Below are 12,829 nucleotides of genomic sequence, written 5' to 3'. Positions count from 1 at the left end.
TGCAAAAGAAACAGAGTGGAATATTTAAATTCAAAGCACAGTATCAGCTAGGTCATATTCCACTACACCCTTGTTGCAAATACAAGAAAACAGGAGAAGAGAAGGGAATGTGGAAGGAATGTTGCACAGCCTGTTCCCAACCTATAAGAAATAGTTACAAAACACTAGTCCTAGTCCTCTCCTGAGGTCTTCCACTAGGCTTAACATTATCCCTACAAAATGTGCAAGCTGATGCAACTCCTTAAATATGCAGAAAATGGATGAAAAATCCTGCCTCCTCTTCTTTCAGAGATGCTACAATACAACTTTCCAGTTCAGGAAATGAAAAAAGAAGTAGTACTTCCTGATCATAAAAGTTACCGCCTCCTGCTTTATCATCCAGCCACGTGTGCATTTTTGTGCAGAACTTTTTCTGATTCATGCATATTGAGTCCTTCAATATATACCCATGCAAATTTTGAAATATTTCAAGACAGTATAATCTTCGAAAAGAACTCTAAATTATTTTAAATTACTGATATATCAAATAAGTACATTTGCTGTACATGAAAACATCACTTATTTTTGCAGCCTCAAATTTCAGCCTGCAGAGTTCATTGGGCACTATCTGGATTGTCAGCTCAAAGATTCAACTAGTTGAAGGAATTTATTTTAGTGGGTTTTTTTCTTTTATTACTGTATTACAATATGTAGCTCTTCCAATAAAAGCAAAATAATATTCTTCAAACTTTCTTTCGATAAGTGTTTGGGGGGGGGCTTCATTAACATGGCAATGTATACTTACAGGTAAAGGCACAGACATGACCATATTTCCTCCATAAACAGCAGGTACATAAAGGATGCTTGTCCCAGTGTGAGGATCTATCCGCTGTACAGGACTCGGAGACTTCCCAAGGTTAGGATGAGGCCCAGGAGGAGGAGGGGGTGGCGGTGGTGGCGTATATGCTCTGACAGGATTTCCAATTAAGACAGAAGCAGTTGGCTGAACTACATAAGAAATATGAATGTGAAAGTTACGAATGTTCACTTTTTCCTCAGCCTTCAGTGTACATTTATTTTTTAAATACTTTGTAAATCAGAAAATATTAGAAGCGTGATATAAGGCATTTCCACATAATCTCAGTTTTTTCTTGTGTCAGAAGTTATAGTACCATCTTTACAATTATGCAATGTCTAAAACCCTTATTTTGGTAAATACAAAATATAAATATACTTTTTTGATAAAAGTATAATCTCTACAATTATACTAGCAATGTCTAAAACTCTTATTTTGGCCCTTTTGTAGTTAACCATCATAATGCTCTGAGAACCTTTTTTTAATGCTATTCCTACCCACTAGCCTGTCCAATGAGATAAGACTGGGAAAGAGTCTTGGGTCAGGTCCCCATCCAGATTCATTGTGTGTACCAACTGCACACTTCCTTGACTGACAGACCCTGCTCACAATTACTCATACTTTAATTACCTGTGTCCTATAATGTGTTCTGCATGGGGCTGCTCTTGAAGACCACTTGACACTATAATTGGTCCTGAATACAGCTGTACAATTAGTTATGAACACACTCCAGTGTACCCATAGATAACTCTACTTCATGAGCTGCGCTCATTTCCAGATACAATCAAGATGCTGGTTATCCTCTATAAAGCTCTTCACAGCAATTTATAGGACTCTGTTTTTCCAAATGTCTCTGCCTAACCTGTAACATCAGGCAGGCTGAGCATGCTCTGGGTCCTTTCAAATAAACAGTGCCATCCTGTAGGATCCTGGACGCATGCCTTCTCTCCCATCACTCCTGCCCTCTGGAATACCATTTCCCTTGAGATTTGTTTAGCCCTGCCCTTGCTGGTGCTTCTGCACCCTTTTAGAAAAACTGTCAGAACTTTAGCTTTTCAAACAGACCAAAGGCTGGAATGATTTATGATCCCACCTGATTAATGATGGATTTTGGAATTTTCTTGTTTGTCCTCAATACACGATCATTTCTGTGTTCGGTTGCATATTCTTATGATGTTTTGAATTCTGTATGATGCTTTGAGTGTTTATATTTGGTGGTCTTATAGATTTAATAACTTATTATTACTGAATTATGATTCAGGGTGGCATTTTGCCTTGCAGCATGATATCCTCCAATTTGAATATTTTAAAATTAAAAGAAAATAAAATAGGCAGGGAACCTTGCAGTGAGTATGCTACCACTTGTAGACATGATGTTGGGGACTTTGGGTCTTGAATATGAAAGTACCTTCTTACTTCTACCTTCATGTATTTCCACTGCTCATTGTGGAAACAGAGAAAAAATCCAATCCAATTGCAACATCCTATTGTTGTCTATGTTCAAGTCTATAGCTGGAAGGGCCTCAAAACAAGGAGACCCTGATTTTCTTGGATTTCTGTTCCAATATGATATAATTTTTTTGCAGGAGACATGGATGTTGGGGGAATTTTCAATCCCCAACAACTTTTCTCTGCTAGTCCCTGCACAGCCTAGGTTCAGAGGTGGCAGACCTAAGGGGAAGCTTGGTCTATTTATAGCTTCCAACTATATGTTCAAATTGTAAAACAACTACCTCAGTTTGAGAAAGCTGCATCAGCTTTGTTAATCTTTGACAAATTTTCCTTTCTGTGTATTTATGTCTATCTTCCTCCTCAGCAGCTCCATTCACAGATCACCTAAACCTGGAACCAGGTTGATTCTTTCCTCACTCTTTGCCTGAATAAGTTCCTTGGTACATATATCTTAAGAGGTGGGGATTTCAACACAAGAGCTGGTTGTAATGATGAAGCTTTCTACAAACATTTCAATGCCTGTCCTCCTGAAGAAGTAATTGAACCACCATTTATGCCCAGATCCTTCAAAGCTACAAAATATAACCCAACTGGCTTTAGGTTGCTACATCTCATAAATAGGCTTAACCTACAAATGTTAAATGGCTCTATACAAAATGATTTGCCTGGGCAATATACATTTTGGTCAGCTCATAACTTATCCACCATAGATTATTTAATAATTTCTACAGACCTGGCCCCTTGCCTCAAGCACTTTGGCATAGTCCCTAGGTCTGAAAGTGACCACATTCCTCTAACTTTCACTTGCAAAATTTTGACAAGGCCTAATTAGGAACCTAGTAAAGGCCCATTTAAAATGCCTGATGGGAGACAGCTCTTACAGGGTCAGATGGAATGGCTCCCTTGAAGACAGGATAGCCTAATGGTTTCACTAACAGGAAGTGCATACTTTTCAACCCTCTGTACCTTTGGGGCACACTCAGACCCAACCATCCCACAAGACCTTCCCACAGCAGAATACTTGATGTATATCACAATCTCATAACTAAGCTCCAACCTTTTGTAACAAAGGCAAATACCAACCCGATCAGGAGGGGATGGCATTCTAAGAGTTGGTTTGACAAATCTTGCATTGCTGTCAAAGCAGAATTATTGGAATCCTATGCTACCTCACTGAAGGCCAATTCACCAGATTCCATCCAAATTTTAAAGGAGCAGAAAAGACAACATAAGGCTCTGCTCAGAAAGGAAAAAACCAAGATCAGAAGAAAAAATGGTCACAGCTAATCAAAGCTACAAAGTCTAAAAATCCTTCCCTATTCTAGCATACTATAACAAATTGTTCCCATAATGGCACTATACAATTGCATTTTAGCATCCCCTCAAGTACCTGGGTACATCACTTCCAAGCTCTTTATTGAGATCCGTACACTAACACCTATGAGATGGATGTACCTTTATCCTCACTAGCGTAATGGCCCCAGTCACATGCAAGGAAGTTAAAAATCTCATTAACCAGCATAAATATGGTAAAGCCCCTGGGAGTGACCGTATCCCTCCTTAGCTAATTAAACCCAATTCAAATTGGTGGGCCCCTGTATTGGCCTCCTTTTTTTCATACATTAACCACACAGCTAAGATTCCAGAGGACTGGGGGGAAACTATATATAAAAAGGGTGATATGAATGACCTGGCTAATTATAGTTTATTGAACATCTTTAGCAAACCATATGCCAGGTACCTATTCACCAAACTCCAAACCTAGGTAATAGTTGAGGGAATAACCACCCTGAGCAAGCAGAGTTTCAACAGGGATGATCCACTATATACCATTGCCTAGTGCTTCAATATCTGGCAGACAAATATACAAACCACTCTGACTTGAATCTGTATGCAGCCTTCATTGATTTTAAGACAGCTTTTGATAATATCTCAAGGGTTAGACTCTGGGACATTCTGAGCAGATCCTTTATAGACAAAAGACTCTTGCTCCTAATTCATAAGCTATACAATAACACTGGCCTTAGAGTAAGATGTAACCAGGGAGGGGACCTTTCTGACTTTATCCAGACTATCAAGGGGATGAAACAAGAATGTATTTTAGCACCACTGCTTTTTAACATATATACCAACTCTCTGATTAAAACCTTTCAGAGAGTTCATATCCATGCACCTAAATTAGCTGGTAGACATCTCCCAATTCTACTCTACACTGACAATGCAGTTCTTCTCTCCTTGTCTTCTGCAAGCATGAAGCGGGCACTAAGAACTGTGGCATCCTACTGTAATGAGGAACAATTAGTAATCAACTATGATAAATCTAAAGTTTCAGTTTTTTCCAGCAAAAGACAAAGGCACAACTGGACAATTGATTCCCATGAGTTAGAGCAAGTCAAATGTTTTAAATACTTGGGCATTTCAGGCCTCTATGAAATTAACAGCCCAGGTAAATTATGCCACTTCTACTGCCCAAAAGAGCATACTAGCAATAACAAAATTTTATAGACAACATGAGGCAAATTACATTCCAGCAGCAATCAAATTGTTTATGGCTAAAACAGTTGCTCAACTATTATTTGGGATACAACTTGGCCCATATACAAACCTAACGGCTTATGAAGCCATTCAATCAAATTTCCTTAGGACTTTGTTTGGTACCCCAAAATGCACCCCTAATGCAGTCTTGAGGCTTGAAGCTAATGTGCCAAGTATTAAGACCCAGGCCTGGACCAGGATTCTAATCATAGGACTCAGAATCATGTTTGACCCTACAAGCCTGATTGCTCTGCTGCTGTCAGACAGCTACCAATCTCATTGGCACCATACCTGTATAGAAGAACTTTGCAGTCTTGGCCTCTCTGCTGAATATTTAGGCCAATTAATCTTTGAGACGGCCAAATCAAAAGTAAAAGAAAGAATTAGGGACACTGAGCACCAAAATGATATCATCAGGGCATTCTAATGCCAAATGTTAGATAGTCGCAAGCCCCTTCTGTGCGGTATCTATACAATCTAATCCCAAGCAATATAAATGGGCCTTTTCCAGAGTCTGCTTTGATGCCCTCCCTTCAGCACTGCTGGCAGGAAGATTTCATGGGACTCCTTATTTATAGAGACTTTGCCCTTGTGAATCCAGGGAGGTAGAAACTCTTGCCCATGACCTAATATGGTATCCTTTTTATGATGCCCCAAGATGTGCTCTGATCTCCCCAATCATCTCTAAATTTGAGGGTCATGCTGACAAATGTTATGTTTATTACTTTTAAGGGATGTTAACTCTACACTCACATACCAGGTGGCCAAATATCTTCATTAAGTCATAGAATTCCATAGAACTTTTAACTAGATATGTTGCTTTATTGTCTTACTGTTTTTTTCCCCTGATAATAAATTGCTGTACCAAACTATTTCTCTTTTCCTACTGTAAAAACTATAATAAAGATAATTGATTTATCGTCCATGTTCAGAATTCCCTTGAACTTTGGAGATCAAGATTATATTTTAAAAAATATTTAATTTCCCAAAGTCAGAGGAGCTCCTAAATTTAAATAGTATAGGATCATTCTTTTGGACATTCTTGATCCCTTCCCTCCACCCCCATCATTAATTTTAGTGGGAAGAGAGCCCAGAATCCAAAGAGGGTCATAAATTCTGATATCCTATGATTTTTGCCTAAGAAAACATTCATTTTCATTGCAAAAACAAGCATATCTCACATTTCTTTAAAAATACTCTTCTAAATACTTACCAATTCCATCACTGTGAAAATGGTCACTGTGGTTATGATGATGGCTTTTTACCTTTAAAAAAAGATTGACCAGGAGTTAAATTATTCTACCTTTAAGTATGATATAAATATGCAAAGAAAATTAAGAAAGTTTTCAGAGCTACCAGTCTCTCCGTTCTTCTATAGAATATATGTCTATATGTTTCCAGAAAATTATAGAAGCTAATAACAACATGTTCAGTGGCCAAATGATTGATTGATGGATGGATGGATGGATGGATGGATGGATGGATGGATGGATGGATGGATGGATGGATATATATATATATATATATATATATATATATATATTTATATTTGGTGGCTGGGGGGGAGGGTAGAGTAATTTGACTGAGCCCTCACAAACCAAAATCTCTCTGCCTCAGAGTCAGGATTACATTTTATTAATTGCAATGCAACAAAATGCTGTATTTGTTTAATTATGTATTGTGTTGCAGTACAATACAAATACACACTATGGTGAAATACTTGTAGGGAAATACTGGCCCTCAGATTAACGGGACTGTCAGGAACATTAAATGGGGGGCGGGGGGCGGATCTTGTACAGTGTCATGCAGAAACAAAGTGGCATAAGTACAAAATTAATAAATAAAAAGTAAATAAAAAATAATCCTTACAATAATTTTAGATGGCTGTAGAAAATACTATATGATCAATTTCAGAGACAGCAGGGAACAAACTTAGTCTAATCCCTCTAATAATACATGAAAGAGCTATATAATTGAAGAGTTCCAATGTAAAGTATTATCTCTGTTGTATTGGTTATTTTTAGAATTCTGAGTGTTTTATACTCCACAGCTGAAAATGTATACATGGCAAATCAACTCTGATCACATAATATTCTTGTAAATTAGGGTGTCAATGTTGGAGGCATCTCAAATATAAAATTAGAGCTCTCAAATACAATTGACTCCACTATATGGGCATCTTTTCAAATCATCCAGGCGTTTAAAACTCGAGAGCTTAACCGCCTAGCTTAATTTCTTATAGGATGGGGGTGAGGAGTGGAGTGGAACAATACAATAAATCTTGATATTTGCGAACTCTGTCACTTTTGGCTCTACCTTTCTTTCCCATGAAGTCAACAGACCTTTATTGGTTTAGAAGGTTGAATAATTCAGAAGATAATAGAGCAGCTTAGAAGATACTAGAGCAGTGGATCTTTTAATTGTTAGAAGATACTAAAGCAGTGATTGTTAAAAGTTCTAATAACAAATAACTTTTTCTACATTTGTAAGTTTTCCACAGAATTATTAGACACATCTCAGAATTCTTGAGCATATTTTCAAACCCAGAATTGATTCACTCTGCTGCCCAATATAAGCTAAGAGTTACCTTAAAACATTTTTTATTTTTTATTTAGATTTATATCCCGCCTTTATTTTGTACAACTCAAGGCAGCATACATAGCACTCCTACCTATTTTCCTCACAACAACAACCTTGTGAGCTAGGGTAGGCTGAGAGAAAGTGGTCCAAAGTCACCCAGCCAGCTTTCATGCCTAAGGAAGGGCTAGAACTCAGTCTCCTGGTATCTAGTCCAATGTTTTAACAAATACACCAGACTGGCATAGAGAAAAGTGAAAAGAGAAGATGATCTATCATCTATTTATCAGCTATTTATCTATAATCTTCTCTTTAGCAAATCAAGATTAAAACAAAAGGCATTCATAAAATTTGTTATTCTAATTAAAAAATGGAGCAGGTTGCAAATACACCAATTCCTCTTGTTGATTAAAAAGTATGATATCCTGAGTGTAGAATCTACAGTCTGCTCCTACACTCTCATGTACACTAGGTAATTTTAAAATCAAGATAAGGTACCAACTGCACACTTGCAAACTTATACTCATCTAGTAGTAGAATTAACAGTATAGTTATGGTAGAAAATATATAACAATAGTCATTGCCAAAGGACAAATGTTAGAGCACCACCATGAAAATGCCTTTTAAACAGCCAATCTCTGTAGCATTACCATCAACAAACTTGTACTCCCACTTTTGTAAGAGGAATAAGCATTTTGCAGGGAAGAAGGATAAGTCCTCTGGTACTTGGAAGAATGGAAGTTATACTGGTAGATTCACAGCAGAAGCTGGTGTCTCAGTTTAAAAGTACAATGAAGAGAAAATTGGAGATGGATATTTGAACCTGCCCCTGGAGATGTAAGTATGATTTCTGCAAGATCAAGTCTACCTTCTGAGGGTTCTTTATGTGACTAAAAAAGAGGCAGCTAACTAGCCTTAGCTTTTTAACCCAGAGAACAATGCTAACCACAGAACCAATGAAATAGGCAAGTAGAAGATATAGAAGAGATCTTGTACTAATTCGGAGACCAAGCCAGCCCCCTCATCCCCATCACAGCAAGGCTCCCAGCTATACAATCTAGAATGGAAGAGCCTTCAGAACAGCAAAGTACAATACTGCGCCACAGTGAAAAAATACAGTGGAAAAAGAAAACATGGCAAAATATAGTGTGGTAATAAAAGTAAGACATATATAGATCCAGGGCCACAACTAACTGGCTCTCATCTATGTCAAAGCTCCATTTCACTCTGGCCAGGCCCCTTCATCTGAAACAGTTACCCTTCTCTCTCCTAATGTTCAGTAGAAGGATTTGCCACTGTGGGCTGCCTAGGACAACTTGTGCTCTTTCTCCAAAGACCCATCGTTTCTTATTCTCCATCCACTAGGTTTACCATAAGTACAGCTCTAACAGGGAGGCAGGAAGAAACTAAAAGATGGAGATTTTCCCAATGCCTATTTTTCAATATGCTGTCAAGCACCAAATTTTAAAACTCACTGATGCTTAAGAACATTACTTCCTCAGGGGAAAGGTCTATACAGTTTTCCAGCAGTCTGAACACATTAATCAGTCTGTTTATAAAGCCTGAATAAATACTGACCTATGAATAACATGAATGAGAAAGAATGACAAACTGGTTCAGTAGTTACTCTATAATGATAGTCTCTCTAAAATGTATTAAAAGAAAAATTACATTTTAAAAGGCTGGGGGCTATTATAGCTTCTTCACATATTTAGGGTTAGATAAATGTTTTTTTAGCTTTCTACCAGGGCTATCACTGTTGATTACAATAATTCCCCCCTCCCAAATATAAACTGCAAGACTTCAAATGGTTTTAGAAGACTCTTTTTCATTGTTTTAAGGGAATCTATTACTATATTATCAGAATGAATCTAAAATTCATTATGCTTATAATTGCTTTTAAACCTTTACACTTATAATGCAATTTTGTTCTTTGAAAAAGCCTTACTCTATGCCACTGATTAGTGAATTCCATATAGAATATGACTATTTAGAGCTATATTGTTTTTATCTCCAACCCCACCAAACCGAGTTCTTGACACTCAGTTAATTTGCTAATCAGTCACTAAGAAGGTTTATTTATGCAAACTCCCAACTTTCTGTCCAAACCGAACAGCAAGGCAGCTTACATCATAAACAAATAAAATTCATAAAATACAACAGATAAAAACAAAACAACCATGACAACAGTATCACTTAACAGGTAGTCCTCGGGTTACAACCACTTGTTCAGCAACTGTTCAAAGTTACAACAGAGCTGAACAAGGGGGATTTATGATTGGTCTGCAAAGCTGCGGCCGTCACAGTATCCCTGCGATCATGTGATGGCAATTTGAGGGCTTGGGCGCTCAGCTCGTGAATACGACATTGTAGCAAGCCATGGTCATGCGCCATTTGTGATCTTCCCTGCCAGATTCCCACAAGCAAAGTTAATGGGGAAGCCAGCAGGAAGTCACAAGTTGCTTCCATAAATCACTCCTGATGTTTTTCTCCCAAGGAGCCCCACTATGGAGTACAAGATTCCAGGGATCTTGTACTCTGTAGTAGCTGCCCACCCGTGCTCCATAGCAGCCCGCCGGCCCACCTGCGCTCTGTAGCACCCGCCTGCGGCACCTGCCACCCTACCCACACTCTATAGTGCCTGCCCATGGCCCCTGCCAGCCCACCCATGCTCTTTAGTATGCACAACAGCTAGTATGCTTTTATGGTATTTCTTAACAACTTCTTGCAACCTTTTAATCATTTTCTCAGAGGTTACCTTTGGTGGAGATTGCTGTGGTTTATTGGTGTTTGACGAATGCTGCTGTCGCAGAGCCCGTGGAATAAACTCAGGAGCCAGTGGATTCAGTACATAGGTTTTCTTTAATTCCAGAGCTTCCAACTGAGCCTTGATCTGATCAAATGTGATACCATGAAGACTTTCATTATCATGACACAGGGCAATAAACCTTTCCCAAAATTTCCTACAAGCCAATACAAAAACAACACAGAAATGTTTGTTTTCTAGATAGAAAAATACAAAGTAAATCTTGAACTCAGTGTTTCTATACATCCCTTTCATTTCAATAATTATTAATTATGGAGACAGCATCATTTGAATTCTTCTAAAATAAACTTTAACACTGAAGCAGTGGCAAGGTTTATTAGCCAAGTTCTCTGCAACATATACAAGTGTCAGTCTTAGTGTTATAACTTCTGTAAAGTGCCTCCTTTTTTTGTTTTTAAAACACTCAGGCGGATTGTTCACATATGGCACATTTACACTGTGGCTGCAAGAACAATGAATAAAATCCTGCCAGCTCTGATATGAAACATGCTGTTGAATTTAAAATAAAAATCTGCCACAGCTCTGTCTAATATGGCTGCAACTTTAAAAATATGTATTGCAGCCATATTTCACAAAGGCCTTTATAGTTATTGCAATGGATTCTTGATTCACTTTATCAACCTTCAAACATTTACATTTTAGAATTTAGCATTATCAGTCAAAATGTCACTTACAGTGGGGCAAAAAAGTATTTAGTCAGCCACCAATTGTGCAAGTTCTCCCACTTAAAAAGATGAGAGAGGCCTGTAATTTTCATCATAGGTATACCTCAACTATGAGAGACAAAATGGGGAAAAAAATCCAGAAAATCACATTGTCTGATTTTTAAAGAATCTATTTGCAAATCATGGTGGAAAATAAGTATTTGGTCAATATCAAAAGTTCATCTCAATACTTTGTTATATATCCTTTGTTGGCAATGACAGAGGTCAAACGTTTTCTGTAAGTCTTCACAAGGTTGTCACACACTGTTGCTGGTATTTTGGCCCATTCCTCTATGCAGATCTCCTCTAGAGCAGTGATGTTTTGGGGCTGTCGCTGGGCAACACGGACTTTCAACTCCCTCCAAAGGGGTTCTTTTCCATGGGGTTGAGATCTGGAGACTGGCTAGGCCACTCCAGGACCTTGAAATGCTTCTTACGAAGCCACTCCTTCGTTGCCCGGTGTGTTTGGGATCATTGTCATGCTGAAAGACCCAGCCACGTTTCATCTTCAATACCCTTGCTGATGGAAGGAGGTGTTCACTCAAAATCTCATGATACATGGCCCCATTCATTCTTTCCTTTACACGGATCAGTCGTCCTGGTCCCTTTGCAGAAAAACAGCCCCAAAGCATGATGTTTCCACCCCCATGCTTCACAGTAGGTATGGTGTTCTTTGGATGCAACTCAGCATTCTCTCTCCTCCAAACACAACAAGTTGAGTTTAGACCAAAACATTCTACTTTGGTGTCATCTGACCATATGACATTCTCCCAATCCTTTTCTGGATCATCCAAATGCTCTCTAGCAAACCTCAGACGGGCCCGGACATGTACTGGCTTAAGCAGGGGGACACGTCTGACACTGCAGGATTTGAGTCCCTAGCAGCGTAGTGTGTTACTGATGGTAGCCTTTGTTACTTTGGTCCCAGCTCTCTCCAGGTCATTCACTAGGTCCCCCCATGTGGTTCTGGGATTTTTGCTCACCATTCTTGTGATCATTTTGACCCCATAGGGTGAGATTTTGCGTGGAGCCCCAGATCAAGGGAGATTATCAGTGGTCTTGATAATCAGTATGTCTTCCATTTTCTAATTATTGCTCCCACAGTTGATTTCTTCACACCAAGCTGCTTGCCTACTGCAGATTCAGTCTTCCCAGCCTGGTGCAGGTCTACAATTTTGTTTCTGGTGTCCTTCAACAGCTCTTTGGCCTTGGCCATAGTGGAGTTTGGAGTGTGACTGTTTGAGGTTGTGGACAGGTGTCTTTTATACTGATAACAAGGTCAAACAGGTGCCATTACTACAGGTAATGAGTGGAGGACAGAGGAGCCTCTTAAAGAAGTAGTTACAGTTCTGTGAGAGCCAGACATCTTGCTTGTTTGTAGGTGACCAAATACTTATTTTCCACCATGATTTGCAAATAAATTCTTTAAAAATCAGACAATGTGATTTTCTGGATTTTTTCCCCCATTTTGTCTCTCATAGTTGAGGTATACCTATGATGAAAATTACAGGCCTCTCTCATCTTTTTAAGTGGGAGAACTTGCACAATTGGTGGCTGACTAAATACTTTTTTGCCCCACTGTATATTCCTGTAGACTTGATTAACTGTTTAAAAGTAACAGCGTGCCAGAAATAGTTCTCAAAATGTAGGAAGAACAAATAGTTTAGAATTGAGCCGCTATTGTTTAGAAGAACTGTGAAGATTTGGCTCTTCACCCAGGCCTTTGGCAAGGGACAGTGAGATCCCTTGCTTCATTGTGCTTGCCATCTTTTATCTTTATCTTTCATCTTTCATTGATTTTATTGTAATTTCTTTGTGTGATTGTTGTGAGCCACCCAGATTCGTTGAGTGTCGGGTGGCATACAACTTTATTATTGTTGTTATTATTATTATGGTTGG

The 12,829-nt window shown here is 38.6% G+C and overlaps 1 protein-coding gene across 10 annotated transcripts in view; it reads right to left on the bottom strand.

Annotated features, from left to right (window-relative positions):
- HELZ (helicase with zinc finger) overlaps positions 1–12,829 on the bottom strand; it is a 160,590-nt gene that overhangs the window by 38,623 nt on the left and 109,138 nt on the right. For all 10 annotated transcript variants that reach the window (XM_088138282.1, XM_088138276.1, XM_088138278.1 and 7 more), the window contains 3 exons: positions 10,158–10,362; positions 6,036–6,087; positions 785–987 (listed from right to left, as the gene is read on the bottom strand). In XM_088138282.1, coding sequence (XP_087994408.1) covers positions 785–987; positions 6,036–6,087; positions 10,158–10,362 — 460 coding nt within the window. The remainder of the gene's footprint in view (positions 1–784; positions 988–6,035; positions 6,088–10,157; positions 10,363–12,829) is intronic.

Source organism: Python bivittatus, unplaced genomic scaffold (assembly GCF_059951505.1).
Source record: "Python bivittatus isolate LINGU-HERP-01145 unplaced genomic scaffold, Pbiv_v1 ctg000220_np1212, whole genome shotgun sequence".
NCBI lineage: Eukaryota > Metazoa > Chordata > Lepidosauria > Squamata > Pythonidae > Python > Python bivittatus.
This window is presented reverse-complemented; position numbering and strand designations above follow the sequence as displayed.